General features: G+C 45.2%; 4 protein-coding genes across 10 annotated transcripts; 1 reads left to right on the top strand and 3 right to left on the bottom strand.

Moving 5' to 3' along the window:
- Positions 817-7,462, bottom strand: LOC8082489 (signal peptide peptidase 2). Its single transcript, XM_021457192.1, has 10 exons — positions 7,293-7,462; positions 6,994-7,115; positions 6,815-6,900; positions 6,089-6,216; positions 5,930-5,980; positions 3,596-3,668; positions 2,715-2,851; positions 2,537-2,614; positions 1,935-2,377; positions 817-1,822 (listed from the first exon to the last, which is right to left on the bottom strand). Exons 2-9 carry the CDS (start codon positions 7,089-7,091, stop codon positions 1,976-1,978), a joined length of 1,053 nt encoding a protein of 350 aa, XP_021312867.1. The 5' UTR covers positions 7,092-7,115; positions 7,293-7,462; the 3' UTR covers positions 817-1,822; positions 1,935-1,975.
- LOC8082488 (2-methylisoborneol synthase) lies at positions 9,420-12,595 on the top strand. Of its 7 annotated transcripts, none has more exons than XR_002451341.1 (3): positions 9,420-9,710; positions 10,508-10,592; positions 10,916-11,928. XR_002451341.1 is itself a non-coding variant. In XM_021456997.1 (2 exons), the coding sequence occupies exon 2, from the start codon at positions 11,954-11,956 to the stop codon at positions 12,569-12,571; it is 618 nt and encodes a 205-aa protein (XP_021312672.1). In that variant the 5' UTR covers positions 9,420-9,710; positions 10,916-11,953; the 3' UTR covers positions 12,572-12,595. The 7 variants fall into 7 exon arrangements, 1 of the variants encoding a protein (XP_021312672.1); XR_002451342.1 differs by having other exon boundaries at positions 10,508-10,596; XR_002451343.1 differs by having other exon boundaries at positions 10,495-10,592.
- On the bottom strand, positions 15,824-18,163 carry LOC8082192 (F-box/FBD/LRR-repeat protein At5g22660). The gene is made up of 3 exons (XM_002455845.2): positions 16,961-18,163; positions 16,668-16,811; positions 15,824-16,578 (listed from the first exon to the last, which is right to left on the bottom strand). The coding sequence occupies exons 1-3, from the start codon at positions 17,954-17,956 to the stop codon at positions 16,213-16,215; spliced, it is 1,506 nt and encodes a 501-aa protein (XP_002455890.1). The 5' UTR covers positions 17,957-18,163; the 3' UTR covers positions 15,824-16,212.
- LOC8082191 (F-box/FBD/LRR-repeat protein At1g13570) lies at positions 18,901-21,156 on the bottom strand. The gene is made up of 3 exons (XM_002455844.2): positions 20,041-21,156; positions 19,762-19,905; positions 18,901-19,653 (listed from the first exon to the last, which is right to left on the bottom strand). Exons 1-3 carry the CDS (start codon positions 21,046-21,048, stop codon positions 19,285-19,287), a joined length of 1,521 nt encoding a protein of 506 aa, XP_002455889.1. The 5' UTR covers positions 21,049-21,156; the 3' UTR covers positions 18,901-19,284.

Here is a 23,979-nt window from a genome sequence, read left to right as displayed (position 1 = left end):
CCAATAGCACTTCAGGGATCACGGTGCTATGTAGATGTCTCCAAGGCGCCAGACGACCATTCCACAACCGACTAAAATACTAGCATAGGTATCTTCATTCTTAATTTTCAGGTACAACCAGCCCAATCCATCTACATAAAGGCCAGCTGTCACTCAGTTCTGATGGGAGAGGCTGCAGCACTAGCACTCGACGCCAAGCTAATCCAAGCACTGCAAATTTTTCCCTACACTTTTCTCTCAGATTCACAACAATTGGTACAGTTTCTTCACAGCGCCAACCAGGATCATCCACCCCACTAGAGAATGAAACCGTACACCCAAACGTATGCCAATGTTGCAAGGACTATAGAGGCTACTCTTTTCAAGATCAGCAGATCATTAAACTCTACAGCTCATACTCTTGCTAAACAAGCGCTTGTCTCCACTCTTACTGAGTTAGATCATTCTTGTAGCAGATTGGCTTGTGGCCCTCTCTGTTCAATCCTTCAGGCTCTACTATCAGTAGACCTATACAATGTACACATCTTTACAGCTTCCTGCTGCAATTAATAAAAGTCTCCTTGTTCTTTGTAAAGAAAAATCATTCGATTGGCTATCTGCTTAGCTTCTTGGATACTAAATATATGCCCCTGCATTGAAACCAGAGAAATAACATGAATTGATCATTCGATTGGCTGTATGCACTTCTCCATATGTTTTTTTATTTTATTGGTATAAGTATTGCTTTAATTAGATGAGATTTCCTAGGAAGCAAAAGGACACTCTTTATGGGACAAATTTTAGAGTCTACATGGACACTCTTTGTGGGACGGAGCGTAGCAAATTGCAGTATAAAAGCGCAATATGAATGTTCGGGAACAAATACTACAAAGACTTTTTGCTAGTATCTTGGTGCTTTCCGACATGAATATTTAAGTTGATAAAAACGACATGAACAGATAAAACAAAAAAAAGAAATAGATAACATGATTTGGCAAACATACACAAAGTTCCAGATTTGGCCATGCTACTACTACATCACACCTTCACTTATTTCATAGTGATCTTGGCGTCTCAGTTCAGTTCCAGATTTGGCCCTGCGACTACTACATCACCCCTTCACTTATTTCATAGTCATCTTAGCGCCTCAGTTCGTGGTACGGTGTATCAAATTTTCGGATCAAAGGCAATGCTCACTTCAACTTGATCATCATCAACTTCTGTTTCTTGACTCCTAATTCCACGAGTGAATGTTAGACTGAATTTCAAATTCTTATACTCTTCTTGGTTGTCAAAGATTGTGATTACTATTAGGTCCACCTCTATGTGGAGTTCTAGTTGCCGACGATATGGTAGGGCAATCACAGCCGGACTCAGTGGAAGAATCGACATGGGGCCAGAGGGGACAGAACAACTCCTCCCTCTTTCACGGCTAAAGAGGTGCACACTTTTGTTCCCATAATCAGCAGTGCTCGCCTTGATTTTACCATACACTGTGCGGCTTCTAGAACCGAGGTCTTTGAGCTTCAATGTTGGTCTCAATGGCGTTGGAAATCACCAAGTATGTGATCTCCAACTTGCGGCTACGGCTTCTGCAGTACATGGTTTGTGTGTATTCCTCTAGTTCTTTGTCAATATCTTCACCACAAACAACCCATTCCACTATGAAGGGAATATGACAAGAGTCCTTTCTGATCGGTGAACGAACCCTACTAGACCCCTCATTGCCAGTTGTGGTAGTGTTGTTGGCTCTAGTAATGTAATGGAAAACTTCCAAGGCGAAGACGCCATAAGCCGTGAAAACACTACGGGGTCCAATAGGGACCAAATCGACCATTCCTTCCTGCAAGCATGAATGTGAAGGGTTTTAATTTATTATTAATAGCATATATTAGAGACATCAAGCATATATAAGACCATTAATTAGTAGATAATATAAGGTAGCTAGTATATACCTCTTGTACTTCCCCCTCGTGTGGCCTGTAGATGCACTGGCCTACTTCACAGTTGTACCCGTTGATAGCACAAACAGGGAAGTTTGCACGAATGGCCAACACCTGCACCGCGCGATGGCCAAGTGGCACAATGTATCGTCGCTATCCTCCGAGGCTGCTGCACGATCATCCTGGTCACCATCATCATCCTCCAAGGAGGCTGCAGCATCTTCCTCGCCATTGTAGCCATGATCCTCCAAGGGGGCTGAGGCATCTTCCTCGCCACCGTGGGCATCCTCAGAGCCACCCTCGTGATCCTCTGGGCGAGCCACGGCATCATGCTCGCCGCTGTTACTATCCTCGTTAGTAGTATGATGAAGAACCCATCCATCAAATTTCTTCAGTCTGGTTCCATACATGTTGCTCCAATTCCACACTTTATCCATCAGCTGATTGGTGCCGTCCTTCCAGCGAGCCAAAAAAAAAAAAACAGAGATGATAATGAAATGAAAGTCGCAAATAGGACATGGCACTGAATACCATCAATCAAGTATTTTAGGACTGGAAATAGCTAGCATGTCTACAGTACAAAAAATAATATGTCAAAGATTTACCTAACTTACCTGTTTTACTTCTCCATTCCACAACCAGCGAATAACAACAAGACCAATCACACCAGGAACAACGTATAGTAGAGCAGGCTGCAAACACCCCCCAACCCCCAACCCCCACCCCCCCAAAAAAAAGATAAAGGCATTTTTATTTAAAAATATAACATAAATCAGGAGTAACATAACTCACCTGTGCAGCTTGAAACCAGTTCATTATGATGATAGCCACAGTCAAACCAACAGTGTATCGCAATAATGCGCAATTAAAGAAACGGTTCTTGCTACATTTTGGGAGAGCAATACACAGGGCAAGTGCAACAAATATACCTGGAATCCAAAAGCAGAAATCCATATTATGTGCTGGATGATGCAGCAACTGCTCGAATATGCAGAATTGCACACAAGAGGCAGTTCAAACTTCAAAATATAATTTGTTTCCATTGGTGAATACTGTCTCATTCCCTTGGGTCACAAACATTTCTTGATCATATTGGCAACAGCACAAGAGTGCTTGGATCACATATGGAGCAACCGAGCAACTAAAACAGCTAAACAAGCAGGATCCAGCTCTGATTGGAAATGTTCTAGTTTCAAACCTGCACTTGTCTCTAGTCTAAAGAATAAACAAGTGATAGAATGTCCCTGAGATTGGCTAGTTGGTGAATGTTCTAGTTTCAAAACTGCACTTGTCTCTAGTCTAAAGAATAACCAAATGACAGAATGTCCCTGAGATTGGCTAGTGGGTTTGTCACCCAGCCAACCAGGATTCAGTTTATCACCACCTACGTCTTAATGCTACGGTTAGAATCTCTCCCCTAGTTTTTAAGAAAATGCTGATAGTTACTATTTTGTCCTCTTAGACCAACAAGAGAGAGCTGCAATGATACGAGAATTATACTAAGGTCTCTATAAATACAGGTGATTATGTCAAATGAAGTTGCATGCCTAACGGCCTAAGTAATAGGGAAGCTGATGTTACTTCTCATCAGGAAACATCTATTGCAAAGTTTCAGGAGAACAATCCGAAAATGTGATATTGCACAAATGAAAGAACATAATTCTATTACTAACCAGGTATTACAGTGTCACCAAGGGTAGGCGTGATGGAGGATGACCATGCAGCATCTGCAGCTGGGAACAGAAGCTGTGCATAGCAATGCAGAGTCAGATTAGTTGAATTATTACACTAAAAAGAACCCACTAATAATGTTATTCCCAAAAGTTCACTATAAAGATCTATGACCTCTATTGGAGCCACCCTGACCATAACTGAAGTGAACACCACCCAGAAAATGCCGTGCATCGAAATTCATTTACACATCAATATCAAATTGGAAAAAGTCTACATAACCTCCTCAACTATTGAGAGTGGACTACTTCACCCGCTAAACTATAAAACCAAATTTTCTATCCCCTGATCTTTCCAAAACCGGTTAAATAACCCCCTCAGTGGTTTTGGACAGTGGTTTTGCTACAATAACGGTGGTTTTGTCTTTTTTTTAAAATTATTTTCGCTGAATCTTTGAAAAATCATAGTAAACCACAGAAAAATCACAAAATAGAAAGTCCAATTTTGTTGGACTCCACATGAGTAGATCTACACAGTGAACATGTTAGAAGAGTCAAGGGCCTATTGGGCCTTAGCCCATTTAGGGTTAATTAGTCGCTTGCTTAGGGGTTAAGTAAACCTCTCTATATAATGAGAGATGTATCAATCTAAAATCAAGAAAGAGATTAGAAGGAAATCCCTTCTCTTGCCGGCCGTCGGCAGAGCCCCGCGGCTGGCGTTCCTAGCGCCCAAAACCCTAGCCTCCTCTCTCGCTCTCGCAGCCGCCTCCCTGTGAACAGTACCCGCGGGTACTGTTCACGCCATCAGCCGCTGCTCCCTCAATCCCAATCGAGCCCTCAACCCTAGCAGCCACATAACAGAACATATAATATGTTATGCTTCAGTATAAAATTTCGGGTGTGAAGTAATCCACCCTCAGCAGTTGAGGGGGTTATATAGACTTTTTCCATATCAAATTCATAGAATGATTTAGCAACTAATGCATGAAAATAAAATCAGTCTTTTCTGTCAACACTATCATTCAGACTTAAAGAACCGCCAGCAGCAAAGGAAAAAGAGAGCCGCCGTCGCCAGCCCGCCGCAGCCCTTGCCCTCCACCCACCATTGGTCCCGCTCCCTTCCCCCTCCGGCAACTTGCCGGAGGCCAGACGGAGTGAGGATCCCATCTTTCTAAATAGTTTCTAGTAGATCGAGTCCAGTCTAGGGTTAGGGTTTCTCCATGCCAAGTTTCTTGGAATTGGGGATTTGTTTCCTCCTCTTCCTTCCCGGCGGTAGTGAGGACGTAGGGTGGATTTGGTCTCTCCATGGCGACTTCGATGAAGATGATGGCGGCGACTACGGCGTCAGCAACTTCCTTGGCATGAGCGACATCGAGGCGGGGACGATGTTGATGTTGTCATGGAATAATTTTCTCTAGTCTCTTCTCCAATTTGTTGTGGTTAGATCTAACCGCAATGAAGGACTAGGTTGAATAAGTCTGCCCCTCAAGCCAATTACATTTGGTTTTGAGTTGGAAAGATTTGGCTCGGTTTTCCTTATTCTTCGGTAGCATAAGGATGAAGGAAGACACAAGAAACAAGAAGATTAGGCTAAGTTCCGCCTACAAGAATGTTGGCCACAGTCATCCATTTGATTCTTTATACGGGTTCGGGATTGAGATTTGGAGCTATACGATGCGTGAGTACCATATATTTGTATTCCAGAGTGCTTGTAACTTGAGGATGTACTCAGCTACAATTTAGTATAATTCTTCTTTCATCTCAAAAATAATAAAATCAGTGGATCAATTCCGCTTCCAGCCAGAACTAATAACAAAAGAACGTTGCATTTACACATCAACATCAAATTCAGAGAATGATTTGGTAACTAATGCATGTAAATAAATCAGCACCAGTTCAGCGTTCAGCCATAAAAGATAAAAACGAACATAATAAATGTCAGTAATGCAGCTAAAATGCAAGGATTCAACAACTTCATTAAAATAGTAAACAGTACAAAATTCCAAATTATGGTATATTGGGATAGTGTAATCACAAAGGTAAGATCTAAAATGCAAGTCCACAATACATTCGTTAAGTGCAAGAAAATAGAATTGGAATATAGCAGTACAATGAGTTTCATGAAACGGATAAAATGCAGTTCTTTTTATTATTAAAATAAAGCCAATACAAAAATATGATTCAAATTAATATAACTTTGCATGGTGCATCTGTAGGAAAAAAATATGACTGCACAGAGGTGAAAAGACGCATTTGTGACAGACAATGAAGTTGTATTCTTCGAAATTCCACAAGAAAATAAAAAATACACAAGTTTAAAGCAAAGTAAGCCCATACCAGGAGGATACCACCCGCCCTAAATGATCCCACAGATAGCATGTTGATCCCCTAAAAAATAACAGTGTTATTTACAAGTTGGAGGGGGAACAAATCAAATTTAAGAAGGTTTTAGTCCATAATTCTTAGAAATGCATAATATAACTAATAAAAACAAACCTGGATACGGGAAGAAATTCCCAAAACATTGTTTGCTAAACAATGCTTGTTAGCAACATACCACAGGCACAAGAAGATTCCAGGGATTGAAGCCACAATCCATGACTTGATGAAGTCTACTGAAACTGCTGAAATCAGATATGCATGAACTTAAACCATATTCAAAGCATTTGTAAATTAAGGCAGCTGCATCAAACTAGTGTAAGGATGAACCCTTCATGTGTAAGTCCCAAGTTAAAACAAATCCAAAGACTGTATTGACCATAACAGGAATATAGTAATCAAAATCTTGTATAATATGCTAATATCTCAACTTTACAAAGAAAATCAAACTTTTCATGCCCCAAAGGAAAGATGTCAACAAGAATGTATTTCCATGCCCATTAACTGTTCATAAAATATGAAAATTTGTTTTACCTTTGATATTTGATATACTACTCGTGCAAACTTAGGCACACAGGCTGAGAAAAACTATGCCATTCCACAATGAAGTGGAAAAATAGTAATGAATAGCCTACCAAAAAATCAATGCTAAAAGATGATTAGGTTCATTATGGCATGCCCTAAAGTCAATCTACTAATTTTTTGCCAGCACGTTTTTGTTCCAGCTATCCTGAAGATATAATCAATAGCGCTCTAGAATAGTACTTGAAAAACATAGATGCATATCGTGAGGTACACAGAATTGGATGCAAAAGAGTGAGCATCAAAAAAGTAGGAACATACTGTGGATAAGTGGAGTTTGCCTTACAACCTCCTTATAATTCCATTGTTTTGTAAGAAAACGTTTTATAGAAGGAAGAACTGTGGCACTGCATAAGAACATGCAAGAAGTCTTAACTTCACAAGCACAATACTAAGTACAGCATTTCTGCAAAAGCTCTCCAAAGAAAATTTGGACTTACGAGAGAGCAACAATTCCACGAATGAAGTAAGCAGTGATTGCAACAATGATTAAATCCTTGGAAAGAAACTTAAACGGAAGGAACACTGACAAAAGCATAGCATGCTCTTTGGACGTCGTGTCCTGCATAATAACAGATAAAATATATAGGGAATAAATCGGGTCTATTTGCGATTAAACTAACAACCCTGGAAGATGAGCAAGGACCGGCGCCGGGGCGCCCCGGGTGTGTGTTGGGGGGGGGGGGGGGGGGGGGGGCGTTGGGGGGTGGATCCGAGACGGCGATGGGCCTAATCCGACCTGGCGGCAGGCGGAGACGGAGAGGAAGAGGGTCACCGGCGGGGAAAGACTATGAGGGTCGGCGCCGATTCCCTGCTCGAGGTAATGATGAGGACCGGAGGGCGCCGCCGTTCGGCAGTGCGACCGGGATAACCGAGGGTTGCGGCGCTGCGGCGTGGGGCTCTGGGTCTGGGCCGTTTTGGGAGGGGTAAAACGGGGGATAACTAGTCTATTTATATGATCTCGAATTGTTTCTTGGAATTTGCCATTTGTTGGAGTTTGCCAAGTCACTAAACGTTTTGTTAAAGAAAAAAATAAGTTTATCTCCAAGTGTTTGGCATTTTTGACTTGACATTTCCCAAAATAGTGGACTCAACTATTTTTGTCCGAGAATCTTTCATCTTCGGGAGAATTTCTCTCGCGTGTCGCGCGGGCGCTTTCTTGTTCGCGCGCAATTCCTTCGCCCGTCGCCGCCAATTCTCTCGCGTGTCGTGCGGCCGTGTTCATCCGCAAGTCCACATCGCCGCTTGGTCCAGGTCGTCGAGATCCGATCGAGGCAACAGTCCTAGGGTGCACCGCGGCATCCAGGTCCCAAGGCTTCCGCAAGGAGGGCTTCGAGGTCGCCAAAAGAGGTCGCTGCTTGATCCAGGCCGGCGACATCTGCTTCGTCCCCGCGCGAAGAAAGGAGGCGGCACGCGGGGGAAAGAAAAGAGTCGCGCGTGGGAAGGAGTAGTCTCGCGGGAAACTACCGCGACGTGGGGAGTACGGGCACGACAAGAAGTCCAAGATTCTCGGTATATCAAAATTGCCAAGCCATTGTGCCTATGCAAAAATGCCAAGTTTGGTCCATCAAATGCCAAGTTTGCCAAAATGCATAAGTCAAATGCAAAACTGTTGGAGAACAATTTGTAAGGTTTTTGGCAAATTTTAAGAATGCAAAGTCCAATTGCAAAACTGTTAGAGATGCTCTAAGAGCATCTCCAAAGGCTTTGGCAAATTAACTTGGCATTTATTGTTGTTTGCAAACTCCCATAACAAAATGCAAAGGATAAAAATAGGTCATCTCCAAGGGAATTGGCATTTGGACTTTGCAAAGGATAAAAATAGGAGGCCTCCAGGCGCGCGCGCTTTCCTTGCGCGTGACTTTGCACGCGCGATCAGGTTTGCAAAGCCGTCTACAACTTGGCATTTTTGCCAAGTTTGCTCCCTCATTTGCCAAGTTGCCCAAATTGCAAACTACAAATGTAAAACCGTTGGATATCCTTTTTAGAGCTTTTTGACAAATTACTCAAATGCAAACCTCAAATGCAAAAGCCTTGGAGATGCTCTATGCCAAAGCGATTCCGGTAAGGAACCCTGATGCGAAACCCATCAAACATGACTCGTAATAGGATGTGAAAAAAGAAGACCAAAAAAAATAAAAAACAAAACCCAATTACATAGGGTATAATAAGGTAAAGCAACGGAAGAAAAAAAAGACAAGAAAACTTCTCTACATTAATTAAGAAAATACGAAAATGGATAGGGTGCGGAACACTAACCGTGTGTTTGGTTGGAGAGCGGGGCGAGCCGGGTCGGAGCGAACCCGTTCCCGTGGCTGTTTGGTTGGAGGATGGAAGGGTTGGGTTGGCTCCAGAGTGGAATATTCCTCTCAGATGCGGGTTGGACTCGTCCGTCAAAATCTGGCGGACGGAGCCGCTCCAGCCGGGTTGATGTTCATCAAACACTGAATTCCTTCAACCAAACACTGAACGGAGCCGCTCCGTCCCCAATCCTTCAACCAAACACTAAAATAGGTTGGATCTGTCCCCAAAATCGAAGTGCAACCAAACACTCTTTTAGGTTGGCTCCGTCCCCAAAAACTGGGTTGGATCCAACTCAACCCACCCAACCCTAACCAAACACACGGTAAATCTCACATCAGCTAGTAGTGACGTATTTGTCTAAAAATATAAGCCACTAGTCAAGAAAAAAAGAAAAAAATATTAAAAAAATTCTACAAAGATATTATAGGTAATGTTGGATTTATTATGAGCTAGATCCATTTAGATTTAATTAATCAATAAACTCTATCTCCTACAACTAAAAAAATAAAAAAAATAAAAGTAAGTATTTCTTGGTGCGACTATTGTTTCGCTCCGTCAGTCCGCCAATGCGCTGCGATCGCGACGTCGTTCCTTCCTCCCCCACACCGCACAAGGAAAGTCCACGCCGCACAAGGAAAGTCCAAGCCGCCCATCAATCACCTCCATTTATTCCCTGATCCTTCCTCCCTCAGCCCGATGCCGTGAGGCCGCGACCCACCGCTCCGTCGGTTCGTCTCCCTCAGATCGCAGGGAGGGGAGGAGTGCAATGGAGGAGTGCATTGCGGGTGGGTGGCGGCCACTTGCGGCCAGAGTGGCACTGCCATGGAGGATCTGAATCAGAGCTAGAACCAAGGTCAGTTCCTGTTGAGCGCCGAGTCCTGCTGCACGGAACTGCAGATCTGTATCTCCGCATGTAGCTAATGTTTCTGCGTTAGTCCTGTGTTCCTACAAAGTTTATGTGAGAGTAATTTTGTGCTCGATTTTGGACCATTGAGATTTGCAGCCACAATGTTCCATACTACCTGCTTTACCATTTGGTCATGTGAATTTGTCAATATCATCTAATTCTGATTGTAATGCCTGTCAAATTTTATCTCACAAAAGGGGTCATAGTCATTTTGGTGATCTTAACCTTGGCCCTACTTTTTTTAGGGACCTACACATTGGCATCCATAGTCTCAGTTAAATTAGTTACATGAACTGTGTCTTCTTGAGACACCACTTAATTTATTCAAATGCAGCTTCACTCATCGACCAAATCCTAGATGATGTGTTTTATGGGCAACAAAGATGAACAAAGAACTAACTATTCGAGATTTTTTTAATTTGGTTATTCTATCATGGAAACAGCGACACACCTTTATATAATTTAATATGAACATTTGGATGGTCTGAGTTAACTAAATATTCTGTGTCAGAACATTGTCAGATACGATTGCTTGTTGTAGTGCATTGATTCTCCTGTCATGATCTTGTGACAGCATATGGACTCCTGTAGTCTTTGTATCTTAGCTGAACATTCTTCAAAGTTGATACTTCAAGTCATTTGTACAAGAGCTTCTGCTTCAAGTTATTAGTTTAGTCCTGATCCATTTTGGTTAAAGTAAGTTTATGTTCTGATATCTTTAGATTGAAAGCATACTATTCTAGGGCAATCCTATTTTGGGTGTTTTAATTCACCACGGCATCGACATAAGGAAGCTCCAGTACTCCTCCCCTACTTCTCATGCTCCAGGTAGGTAGGTACTACTTTCTTTATCCATATCAATCTATACTTGCAAGAAGCATTGACGATTGGAGCACTGTAGGTACTACTTTCTTAGTTCATGATCTTAGATTAATTCAGGTATTTCTTTAATTAAATCACAGTTTCATATGTTTCTGTGTATTTGGATGTAGCAAGCTTATGATATTTCTTTAATTAAATCACAGTTTGTCTTGTCAATTCGGATCAAACTGTATAATTAGTTTTTATTTTCGTCTATATTTAATACTCTATGCATACGTCTAAAGATTCGATGTAATATAGAATCTGAAAAAAATTGTAAATTTTTTTAGGAACTACACAAGGACAAGGCCGCAGTAGGAGATGGGAGCAGCTCTGTCAGGGCAGCACCAATCACATCAGCACAGGCTCGGTTCACACTGGCAGTACGACGTTCATTCAGTCCGGTTCAGTTCGTGAATTTTTTGGATTTCGTTACCGTAGTATTTTTGTTTATTTATGGTAAATATTATCCAATCATAAACTAACTAGGGTCAAAAGATTCGTCTCGCGATTTGCAGTCAAACCGTGTAATTAGTTTGTATTTTCGTTTATATTTAATGCTTTATACATATGTCGCAAGATTCGATGTGACGGAGAATCTTAAAATTTTTTGCGAACTAAACAAGGCATCAGCTACCACTTGAGTATACGAGACGGCGGCACCCAGAGAGCCGAAGCAAAGAGAAACCCGCCATGACGGGGGGCGGGGAACTCTAACCCGCCATGGATCATGGCGGGGTACACGTCAGCAGGGTCTGCTGCTGCATGCCATGTGGCAGCCTTATTCCGCCGCCATGGCGGAGTACAGTGAATTTGCCCAGCCATGCATAGTGGCGGAGCCAAACGGCCTAGTTTTGTAAAAACTTTCAAAAGCGTGTCAAATTTGAAATTTGTTTCAAATTTGGGCTAAAAATAAAAAAAATCCTCCCAGTTAAAGATGAGCATGCAGCCCGCGGGCCAAAGGCACGGCCCAAAGCACGGTCATTTGGCCCGGCCCGAGCACGGCATGGCCCGATTCTAACTGGGCCCGGGCCGGCCCGAAGCACGTTGCGGGCCGTGCTTGGGCCGACCCCTCGGCCCGCTGGGCGGCACGGCACGGCACGCTTTTAACAGCAGGCACGGTGTCGGCACGGTATCAGAAATTTTGTGAAATTTGAAGTATCAGGTTCTATGACTTGTGAAACTTGTGACTTTTGGCAAGTAAAATATGATCTGAGAGTATATTGTGTTATGTGAATTGTGAAGTATTAATGTATGTGACATGAATGTAATGTATTTATGCTTTGTTAAATTCTGTATTAAATTTGGTGTTTTTCATATATTGGGCCATGGGCCGGCCCGAAGCACTATTGGGCCTCGTGCCTTTCGGGCCGGCCCGGCACGAAAATCGGCCCACGGGCCGTGCCTGGGCCGTTAGGCAGGCACGATGGCCTGTGGAGACACGACCCGGTGGCACGCAGGCCATACGGGCCCGTGTCGGGCCGTGCCGGTCCGGCCAGTTGCTCATCTTTACTCCCAGTCCCAGCTCCGGCCAAAATCCTCCCCGCACAATCTCCACAGCGAGTCAGCTACCACTACCACCATGGAAGCCTTCTTCAGGCGCCCCTTGGTCTGGCTACCCGCCCGCACCGTTACCGTGGACGGAACCCTCTCCGCCGCGACCGGGGAGCCCAAGGACGGTGAGGACCGCATCAGCGCCCTCCCCGACGACCTCCGCCGGAACCCGGAACATCGTCTCCCGCCTCCCCGTCAAGGACGCCGTGCGCACAACCGCGCTCGCCACCCGCTGGCGCCGCGTCTGGCATTCTACGCCGCTCGTCATCTACGACTCGCACCTCGACCCCGACGACGAGCCGGCGCGCGTTGCTGCCACCGACCGCGTCCTCTCCGGCCGGGCACCCAGGTCCGTTCGACACCGTCCACCTCGCCTTATGTTTCTTCGATGAACACGAACGTGAGCTCGACCATGGTCGCGGCTCCTCGCCGCTGGGGGCGTCCGTAACCTCGCCCTTGTTGGTCTACCCGGGGGAATGGATCTGCTGCGCCTCCCCGTCGACATCCTCCGATGCGCCAAGCTAGAGCGCCTCTACCTCGGTTGCTGGCACTTTCCGGGCACCGCCGACCTCCCCGACGGCACCGGCGTCTTCCCCCACCTTCGCGAGCTCACCATGGTCCACACCTTCTTTGAGGACCGTGACCTTGACCACATGCTCGCCTCGAGCCCTGTTCTCGAGACACTCGCGCTCTTAGTCAGCTTCGGCAAAGCAAAGCATGTCCGCCTCCGCGGCCAACGACTCCAGTGCGTGCTCTTCTGGGAGTCCATGGCGTTCGACCTCGAAGTGGTGGACTCACCACTCCTAAAGCGCCTCATCATGTGGGATACATGTCCTCCTGCTCCTGTAGGCGATGTGTCATGGGGGTCAGGATTCCTAAAGGCGCACCTGAGCTGAAGGTGCTTGGTTACTTGGAACCGAGAGTCCACGAGCTTCGAATTAGGAACACCGTCATCAAGGTGCTCTGTACTTTATGAATGCATTTTTCATGTGTGTGAGTGTGGTGAATGTGCTTGCTTCATGGATTGCATTGCAGGCTGACACAAAGGTGAGCCCAAGAACCATGCTTCCAAGCGTCAAGATCTTAGCGCTAAAGGTGAATTTGGGTGTCTTCAAGGAAGTTCAAATGCTGTTCAGCTTCATCAGATGCTTTCCCAACATTGAGACCCTACATGTGGAGGTGGCAATATGAACACTAATTCAGTTATTATTTGTCAATTTTCACCATCAGTTCTCACTAATAGAAGAGTTTACTGATTTTGTAGTCTGCTCGTGTTGATGAACCAACTGGAAAGGACTATGCTGAGTTTTTTAGGGAGCTCAGTCCTATCGAATGTGTCCAGTCACACATCAAAATGGTTGTTCTCCATGAGATCTATGGTGATCTAAGTGAGGTGATGTTCATTAAGTACATAACCCAGAGAGCGAATGAGCTCAAGAAGTTGACACTTGTGCTTTCTGATAAAAGAAGAGCTACAGTAGGCGAGATGATGTATGTAGTGAAAATTCTAGCTATTCCACAATGGGCCAGTGAAACATGTATGGTTTTGCTTATGGCACCTAAAGAGGAGGAAGGTTTGGACTTTCACAGGGCATCTGATCTTAATGTCAAAGACCCTTTTCTTGAATATGGGCAGGAGCTCTTCCGTTTCATAAAAAAGGGAGAATAAAGAGTATGAAACCAGTACAATATGGTGAGGATACCATTTGAGCAAACCATGGAAGGTATCTAAAGTATCTAAGCTTGCTTTTGTGGGAACTAGTCAATTCTCAAACTAGAGAAGATATCAACTAGGATGCCTGTAGCGTAAGCGTCCAACTTAGTGCTATGATGGTCCACTTAGAGGACCATTGTTACTTATTTTAGTTAGAAGATCATGGATATCTTTGTTTGTCTTTAACCTTTAGCTGTGTATCCGTAACTGATGCATAAAGATATCGTGATATGGGAGGCTATATCCTGGTTAATTATCTTAGATGCAATATCCCTCAATGATATTTTCGTTTCATATGGTGAACGCTTAGTCATTGCATTTTTTACCAGCAACTATTGCATCCTGATTGGTTGTAAGTACCTTTGAAGTAACTCTCTGTAGAAATTTAGCTCTGCAAGGGCAGAAGCTATGTTGCGAAAGAATGCTCATTGTGGTGACAAGAAAAAGTTCTACTCATGATATCATTTTCTTGAGTTTGTCATACTCTTAAATAATTTTGCTAGTTCTCGTTAAAATATAGCATGTGTTTACATCTGGCGAGTATATTAATGTTTGTTTGATGATATTGCTTTCCTTTGTTTGCTGTCACCTTTGTTTCGTTGCATGAGTTTGCCTAGTCATACTTTAAACTAGGTGCTGCAGGCAACTTAACTTTATTTTTAACATGTCTTTGCTACTGTTGGCAACCGCTTTAGCTGGCTGGTCTGTGGGTTGCCCACCCACATCTGGAATTTGTTTCTAATTCGAGCTAATGTTAAGTGAGTATAGGTAGCTGTCTTATCTTGTACTCTCTTTTGATTCCAAATTGTAAGTGTTTTGGCTTTTCTATGTACTTTGGCTAATGGCATGACATATAAGGAATTCTCTCTTATACTTGTCCTACTGTCATTAGGTCTCTAAACTTTAACATGCACATTTATACCCATAAACTTGTTAAGTGTGCTACCAAGTTCTAAATCACTCTAACCAGCATAAATTTGCCTAACTCAAAATATAGAAATATGCAAAATGTAGGATTAGGGTTGCATAGAACTTACAGTCCTATAGGAATTCAAAATGCATGAAAGTTTCTATTGTGGCATTTGCGTCACAGAAGAAAAAACCTAGAACCTAAGAGAGATAGACAAATAAAAGTTTTCATGAGGACTAACCTCGTGCTAGTTTTTCTCCAAAATTTCTTGTTCCAAAAAGAGGGGCTTGAGTTTTTAGTATATTTTTTAGAGGTCTCTGTCGGAAAAGTGAGGGTCTTTGCTATAACAAATCCTCTATTTCCGTCCAGAGTTAAGCCTTTACGTGATGGGTTTGCATCTCGAGCTTCATTCTGTAGCGGCACATATAATCATTTACCGAATAAGGTGATATGATTAGCAATGCAAGTTTAGGGAGCCAGACAAAGATTTTATGAGCATATGGCCCTAGATATCACCAGAGGGACAGTCAGGAGTCAGGACTGTACACATTTTACTCATCAATTGAGACCGAGCCATGTTATTTGTAAACTGCGTAGATTGTGAAATCGTGCTTAGCTTTGCAAAAAGCTTTTCTACCGAACCGATAACTGATTTGCTTCTAATGGGGATCTTGCTTACTTCATGTTCACTCCTTTGTGATGCCCAATCGTGCAACAGATTGACATTATGTTTGTGACGATGTGCTGTCGTGAAATTTTTACCATGAGCTCTATCGAAGCAGATGCCAACGGAGCTATTTATACGATTCAAACTTGGCAGAATGTGGTAGTAGAAAGTTATAGCCGCACCTTGCTTGCTTAACTCCGGTGTGGATCCACCTAGGGTGTTTCAGTAATAGGGGCTTCTCAGTCCATCCCCGTGACCATTTCCAGCCTAAAATCCAAATGTGACCAAGCAGCATAAAGGTTGATAACCACAATCAAACGGCAGGCTGAAGTAATTACAGAGAACCACAATCATATCAACAATACACAGAAACTGGGGTTACCAATATGACATTTTTCCAGTTCCAATTATGCCCAAGATACAGTACATTTCCACTGAGAAACTAGCCAGCGACAACATTAAGAGGTAGTCTACTCAAGAGCAGCGAAGCAGAATCTATATTTTCAATAGTGAAACGTCAAGCAGCATTTTGCATGAACTATATACCTCTCCTGAGTCCTGATTCACTCAGAACTGCACTCACACTTATCAAGCTGATACTACCAACAGAACACGAGACAACATTCTGGGGAATGCCTAGCAAGTATACACACAGAATGTCTGAATGACAAAAAAAAAAAAACAACTGACCAGCTCAGGAGAATAATAGAATTGGTCATGGAATATGCCATCCGCTTGAGTTTCACCAATCAAAGGGGTCACTGACAGAAAGATCGGATGCTCTCTGAAAGTACCAGGCGCTGTCTCCCTCACGGACGACTGCCAACAGAGTAGGGCATTCGCTGGCTCGTTTCGCCGTGGTCAGAGACTTCAACTTGGCAAGCATCTCATCCACTGAGGCTTGATCTCCATTTGCCAATACAATCACAAGCTTCAGCAGCGATTGTGCCCTCTCGAGGATGAACTTGAGGAACGCGAGCTCGCAGCGCTCTCCTCTGAATTTGTCAAACACCACCTTGGTGATGTGTGTCTCTAGGCAGTCGATGGAGCCAACCTCCTCCCAGAACTTCGAATTGAGCTTGCCATCTGGCTCCTCAGCTTCATGAGACTGCAAACAATGGTAATGTTAGAGGGTTTCGAAAGAGAGAGATTGAAATTAGTACAATCTATAAGGAGATGGGGTGATTGGGATCTCACCAGAACATGCAATGTCTCCACATTGGGAAAGCATCTCAGGAAGGTGGGCAGCATCTTGGCTTCCTTGCGGATTCTGAACTGCACCTTCAAGGCCAAGATCTTGACACTTGGAACCATGCTAGATGGGATCATGTTTGTTCCACTCTACAGCACAATTGAGAACCATTACTGCCATGGATTAAACTTGAAGGAAACATTTGGATCGATGGCACATATAGATATATATAGATAGGGCTATGCTTATGCAATTATGAATTATGCAATGTAGGAGGAAACAAAGGAGAAAGAGATACCTCAATTATGGTGCTGCCAATCTGGAGCTGGTGGATGCTTGGCTCCAGGTAGCCGAGCACCTTGAGCTCGGTGGCGTGGCCAATCCTGACACTGGTGCGGAAGGGGAGGGAGCCGATGATGCATTGGCACGCCTGCCACAGGATTAAGCGCTGGAGGCGCGGGGCGACGACCACGTCGAGCTCATCCGCCAGGGACTTCCAGAAGACAAGGCACTGGAGGCTGCAGCTGCGGATCCGGACATAGCGGGGGAAGTAAAGGCCAGCGATGATGGCGAATTTCTCGAGCACGGGGCTGCAGGCGAGCAGGTGGTCGATGTCCCTGGCTTGGATCTTGGTAGCGCAGAGTCCAATCTCCTGGAGGCGGGGGAACACGGTGGCGCGGCCTCGCGGGAGGGCGGCGGTGTCCGGGAATTGCCAGAAGCCGAGGTAGAGGGTGCGCAGGGAGGCGATGTGGAGGACGTCGAGGGGGAGGGGCAGGGAGCTGGGGAAGGGGCGGTTGACGAGGACAAGGTCCTCGACTCCCCCCGCGGCGACGACCCGGAGCCAGTACTCGAGAATGCGGAAGCGCATGGCCAGCTTCATGAAGCAGCAGGTGAGGCGCACGAAGCGGATGGGGCCGCCCCTGCGGCCGTCGAAGACGCGGGAGACGGCGTCGGTGACGGCTGGCCAGTTGACGGGCGCGGAGCGGCCGCCGCCGCCGCCGTCGCGGAAGATGAGGAGGTCGGAGTCGTCGAGGACGAGCGGCGTGGAGACCCAGACGCGGCGCCAGCGCCTGGAGAGCGCGGTGGTGCGCGCTGCGTCCTTGGCGGGGAGGCGCGCCACGATGTTGGAGAGCACCGTGCCCGGGAGGCGGCTGATGCGGTCCTCGCCGCCGCCGCCGCTGCGGGGGCTGTGGGAGCGACGGAAGGCACCGGTGGTGCGGAAGGGCGGGGCGGGGAGGCAGGGGAGGACGACGCGTAGCATGTCCTCCATCCCCACGATTTGCTCCTGAGCCATGGCTGCGAGGCGACGGCGACGCTCCTAGCCCGCGCCCGTGGAAGAAGAGGGAGGGGGTTTTCTGGTGAGCTCGCGTGCTGTGCTGGTGTGGGTGTGGGGCGGCGGTGAGTTCGGCTGGGGTTTTCTGGGCGAGATCAAAATCAGGAACGCCGGCGTTTGTTCCTCACTTCTCCCCTCGCACGGAGGCCCACCGGTCAGTGATAAGGAAAATTAGGGATGCTGATTAGTCCGGTGCAAATTAGAGCAGTGGCAAACTGGCACTGGTTAGTTGGTTGTTGCTGCTGCAATTCTACAAATACGCTTGCGTATGGCACGTGAGTGTGATCGGATAGAGTTGCATCGATCGACACAGTACCTAACAATAGATTTCTAATCTAATAAAAAACGAGTATTAATAGATCGCTAACCCTAATCACGGCATACGGCAGTACCTGGGCGTGCACATTTTTCGTTCAGCTGTCACTGCAAAATCCAACGTGGTGGGTGCAAAGCTAGCAAGCAAATCGAGACACGCAGCGGCTGGTGCAAACCATCGAACACCATTCCTGCCACCGCCATCTGATTCCAGAAACTGAAACATTCCATATGACAGTAAACAATAAACTGATCATCCCTGGATTACTTTAGCTAGCTCCCACTAAAACCAGCGACACATCAGTCCAGGGAGTCATTTCAAAACCGAAGCATTCCAAAATTACATGATTCAATTCGTCCCTTGATTGATTGCTTCAAGGTCCAAGTAAACAACAGGCACCAAGATCGTAGCCAGGAACAAAGTATCTGTTTGCCTCTGAGCTCTGAACAGAACACACACACATGCCCTCTTGAACGAGTGAATCCGTGAATGACCAGGAACCATTTTATGGCATCAAAAGAGCTAAAGAAAATTGTGCAGAAATCCGGCATGGCATCAACCGATCAACGAGATAAACATGTACACAGCACTGTGGGCACAACGGAAAAGTACTCAATGAAACAGGTTTCACCAGTTTGTGAGCATTTGCGCTCAAAGCTGACAATCTATAACAAGTAGCAAGAATGGAACTAGTTCATTTCGACCAACAACCAAAAAGGCATCTGAGCATTGCATCGCAAAGAAATAAACTGTAGCTAATTTGAAACCTTAAGCAGCATGGGCTAACTAGCCTGTCTCATGTTCAAACCTAATATAACGTATTTTTTTTTGAGACGACAATAAGCAATCTAGACAACAAATAAGCCGGCGATCCAAATATGTCCTGCAATTGATAGATGGTGAAATGGGAAAGCTGCCAGTTCAGCAAAATGGCTCTGCGATCAGAGAAACATAACAGCCAACACCTAGAACTTCAGCAATCAAAAGGGTCGCTCACAGAAAGATCAGATGCTCTGTGGAAGCTCCATACGCATCCTCCATTACGCACCAAGATGGTCAACTTGCGGTCTTTGCTGGCCCGCTTTGCACAAGCCAGAGGTTTCAGTTTGGCTACCATCTGGTCCAACGAAGCAGGATCATCTCCATCGGCCAAAACAATCACCATCTTGTGCAACAGCTGTGCTCTCTCCCAGATGAACCTAAGGAATGCAAGCTCACTGCGGTTCCCTCTGAAGTTCTTGAACACCACCCTCTTGATTTGGGACTGAAGGCAGCTGATGGGTCCAGCTTCCTGCCAGAACTTGAAGTTGAGCTTGCCCGTGGGTTCATCAGCTTCATCCGACTGCAGAATCAAAATGCTGCTAGTTCAATTATCCGTGATTCGAGTTAAGCATCATACACTGAAGATGGCGCAGATGCTAAATGAGGACAAGGGGGAATGGAGTCTCACCATGATATGCAATGTCACCACATTGGGAAAGCATCTGAGGTAGCTTGGCAGCATTCTAGCTTCCTTGCGAACTCCAAACCGGACCTTCAAAGCCAGGATATTGACACTTGGAACAATGGTACGTGGGCTCGGCTTTGTCCCAGCCTACCAAAAAGTTTGGAATTCACGATTACTCGAATGTAATGATGGTTCCGCATATGAAACTTATGGAGGAATCCGTATATGTATGCAGCATTGCAGCATTGACTGAGTACATCAATTTGACGAAATTGAGCTCACCTCGATGATAGTGTTGGAGATCTCGAGCACGTGGATCCTTAGGTCCAGGTAGCCGAGCACCTTGAGCTCCTGGACGTAACCAATGTTGAGCCTGGTGCGGAAGTCATCATCGAGACGGGCACCGGGGCACTCACTCCACAGGATAAGCCGCTCGAGGCGCGGGACGACGAGCACATTGACCTCGTTGGCGACGGACATCCAGAAGAGCACGCAACGGAGGCTCCGGCTGCGGACGCGAACGCAGTCCGGCGAGTTGTCGCAGGCAACGAGCGCGAGCTTCTCCAAGTGGGGGCTACACTGGAGGAGGTGGTCGATGTCCGCGGTCTTGATGTCGGTGCGGCAGAGCCCGAGCTCGAGGAGGTGGGGGAAGACAACGTTACCGCGGTGGAGGGACTTGGTGCTCCCGGGGAACTCGTCCCAGAGGCCGAGGTAGAGGCTGCGGAGGGAGGCGACGCGGAGGATGTCGGCGGGGATTTTCGCCTTGAAGGGCCAGCGAGGGCAGACGAGAACGAGGTCGTCGACGCCCTTGGCCGCGAGGACGCGGAGCCAGTCGCGCGCGAGCGCGCCGCGGTCGCGCGCCGCCGCGTACCTGCAGACGTTGGTGAGGCGGACGCAGCGGAAGGGGCCCGGGTGCGCGGCGAGGACGCTGGAGACAGCGTCGGCGATGGAGCGCCAGTCGGTGCCGAAGCCCAAGGGGCCGTCGTCGGGTTGGTCCGGGTCCTGGAGGAGGTGGGCGTCGTCGAGGACGAGCGGCGTGGAGGCCCAGACGCGGCGCCAGCGCGGGGAGAGCGCGGTGGTGCGGGCGGCGTCCTTGATGGGGAGGCGGGAGACGATGTTGGAGAGCAGCGCGTCCGCCAGGCGGCTGATGCGGTCCTCGTCGGCCTCGGCTCCACCGACGACGGAGCAGGCGGCGGCGGAAACGGAGCCTTCGGCGGGCGAGGGGATGGGCTGGGTGGGGATGCAGGCGAAGATCTCTTCCATGATGCCGCGGCCTCCCGTGAAGGCCATCGCTGCGGGCCGCGGCGCCGGACCGGAGAACGGAGAGGGTTTTGGTTTGGGAGGCGTCAGGCGTGGTGACTGTTGGATGGTGCCGTGGTGCCCAACGCCGCGCCGCGAGGATGTGGATGTCCCACTCCACTCCGCCACTCGGACACTGGGCTTGTAGGGTTTCAGTTCCTGCCAGGCCAAATGCCGGAACCAGATTTATCTGCGGCCCACCAGCCAGTCCCAGTCAGTTTTTTTTTTTTTTGAAAGGCATCAGTTTAGTTCTTGTTCGCATGTTCTCACGCTTTGTTAGTTTCATCCAAAATCTAAAAACCTTTTAACATTTTTCAACACATCAAATTTTATATTACATACATAAAATATTAAATATAAATAAAATAAATAACTAATTGCATATTTTATCTGTAATTTATGAACTTAGTTAGTTCATAATTAGATAATAATTGTCACATACAAACAAAAATGATGTGCCTTAATAAATAAAGAACAACTTCTCCAGCGGTTGAATTATGAGATCCTCTATAGTGTGATGGCTAAGCGGTGGCAATCCAATAACGATCCCACGAAACTCCACTTGCAGGAAACATGTTTCTCCGCCACTCGAGTGGCCATCTAATGTGTCTATCTAAATTTTAGCTAGCTAAACTTTAGGGGATGTTTGGCACTGCTCCACGAACTCTGCTCCACAAACTCTACTATGGAGCAGCTCCACAAAAAACTGAAGTTTGTGGAGTACCTCTTTATGTGCTCTCACAACTCCACCATTTTTCCTCGAACTGAGTGCGTGGAGCTGAAACCGTTTGGCTAAAAAATGTGAAGCGGAGCTGAAAAACGTAGAGTAGAGCAGTCCCAAACACCCCCTTAGTTACTTTAGTAACTAAACTTCCAAATACACTAAAAAAGAGCTAAAATAATTTAGTCCTACTAGTCATTCAAAAGTAGCTAAAATAGTTTTAACTGCCTAAAAATTAGCAAGGAAACTAAATATGCCCTAAAAGTGCACAATAATGTGCATACAAACAAGCTTGGCATAGGCGAGTCGGTCCTTGTTCTTCCTATCTAGCCTTCGCGTCTTCTTCATTTGTGACCTCGCAAACTCATGCGTCAGTTAGCAGCCAGAACACAATACAATTTACAAAATATAATACTTTCAAGTTAGTCCAAATAAAGCAACTTCGATATGCTCGACAGTCTCATGAAGCTTTTGTGTGTCGAGAGCTCTAGCTCGACCACGATGGATTGCACATCTTAACGGCCAGCAAGCACCAATGTAGCTCCTAACAATGGGTCTATAGGTGTCACATGGATTTCCTCATCAAAATAGAAATCGATAACCCTATTGAAAAATTTCTACTCTACTCCATACTAGAACTAATTAAAGGATCACATACTAATTTGGTACCATATAATTTGCTAGCGATTTAAACCACCATGTATTTTGCTAGGACATAAAGCATCACATACTAAAAATCATCAAAACCACCATGTAATTTGCTAGGAATTAAGGCATTGTTTAGTTCACCCAAAAACCAAAAATTTTTCAAAATTCCCCGTCACATCGAATCTTGTTGCACATGCATATAGCATTAAATATAGATGAAAATAAAAACTAATTGTACAGTTTTGTCTATAAATTGTGAGACAAATCTTTTAAACCTAGTTACTATATGATTAGACAATGTTTGTCAAATAAAAAAAACTGCTATAGTGTCAAAATCCAAAAACTTTTTGGATCTAAACAAGGGCTAAAATGTATTTATAGATACAAACGTTATGAAAGATGGATTCACCATGATTTGGATGTGTTCCTCAAAATCCAGTTAAAAAATGCTCTCTAAAATAAATAAACGACTAGAAAGAAAATCAAACAGTCTAGCCACAAAATGATTGTAAAGCTACAAATTCAAAAAGTAGATGCTTGTTACTAACTTTAAAGAAAGAAAATCATGCCTATGCTTGAAAATCCAAGAGCTTCATTGGGTATTTTGGTGAAGGAGGGACACAATAATAGAGGAAGTGGGGAAAACACGCGCCTCATGGATGAGTGTGCTTGCGATGGAAGGGAGGAGAGAGGAGAGGATGATAGCTTTTGTAGTGGTTTCTATCAGTTCTAGCCACAAACTAGAAGTGGTGTATACTTACGCTATTGAATTTTGTGGACCCCCAATCATTTTCTGACTTTGAAGTTAAGAACCGACTATGAAGAGTTATCACTGCTGATTCAATAGCAACCAGCATCGAAAGTCAGATCTATAATAGTGCAATCCAACATGTCATGATGGCTTGTATCATTATGCACAATATGATGTTGAAGACGACGGAGTTGATGAAAAAATATTTCAGATATGATGTAGGAAAAAAGGTGATTGTATCACACCATGATACAACCGACAAGGAGACACACACACCCCTTCAAGATGACCTAATTGAGCACTTATGACATCTTCTTTTAGATTTATATATAATAGTATATATTGTTGAATGGTTTTATTTACTACCACAACATCAAGGCATTCTGACCTATCTTCTTTGTCTGATGTAATAGATACAATGGATGGCATTCATAGTACCATATCATTATCTACATATACACTGTTCATGGCATCAACATATAAATGTGATGGTGCAAATGTTAGAAGCAACTATGTATATTCCAGCATAATATAGATAACACAATTCAATGCAAGGACATTAATGAATCTAATATGCTATGAAATGAAGGCAACTAAAATGTTTTAAAAAATTACACATGTCTCACACTATGCCCAAATCTAAAAATTGAAAAACATGGTACTACTAATTTTCAAGCCTTCCTGCAAGTATTTTCTCCTGTAGATCAGCATAGAACTATTGTTGTTTGACTGACATGGTGCTTGTATCAACATTCATAATTATTTCTTCTTCTAGATCCTGTTTGAGATCAAATTTATCTTT

The sequence above is a fragment of the Sorghum bicolor genome, chromosome 3, assembly GCF_000003195.3.
Source record: "Sorghum bicolor cultivar BTx623 chromosome 3, Sorghum_bicolor_NCBIv3, whole genome shotgun sequence".
NCBI lineage: Eukaryota > Viridiplantae > Streptophyta > Magnoliopsida > Poales > Poaceae > Sorghum > Sorghum bicolor.
The sequence above is the reverse complement of the archived record's forward strand: the minus strand, read 5'-3'. Positions and strand labels throughout refer to the sequence as shown.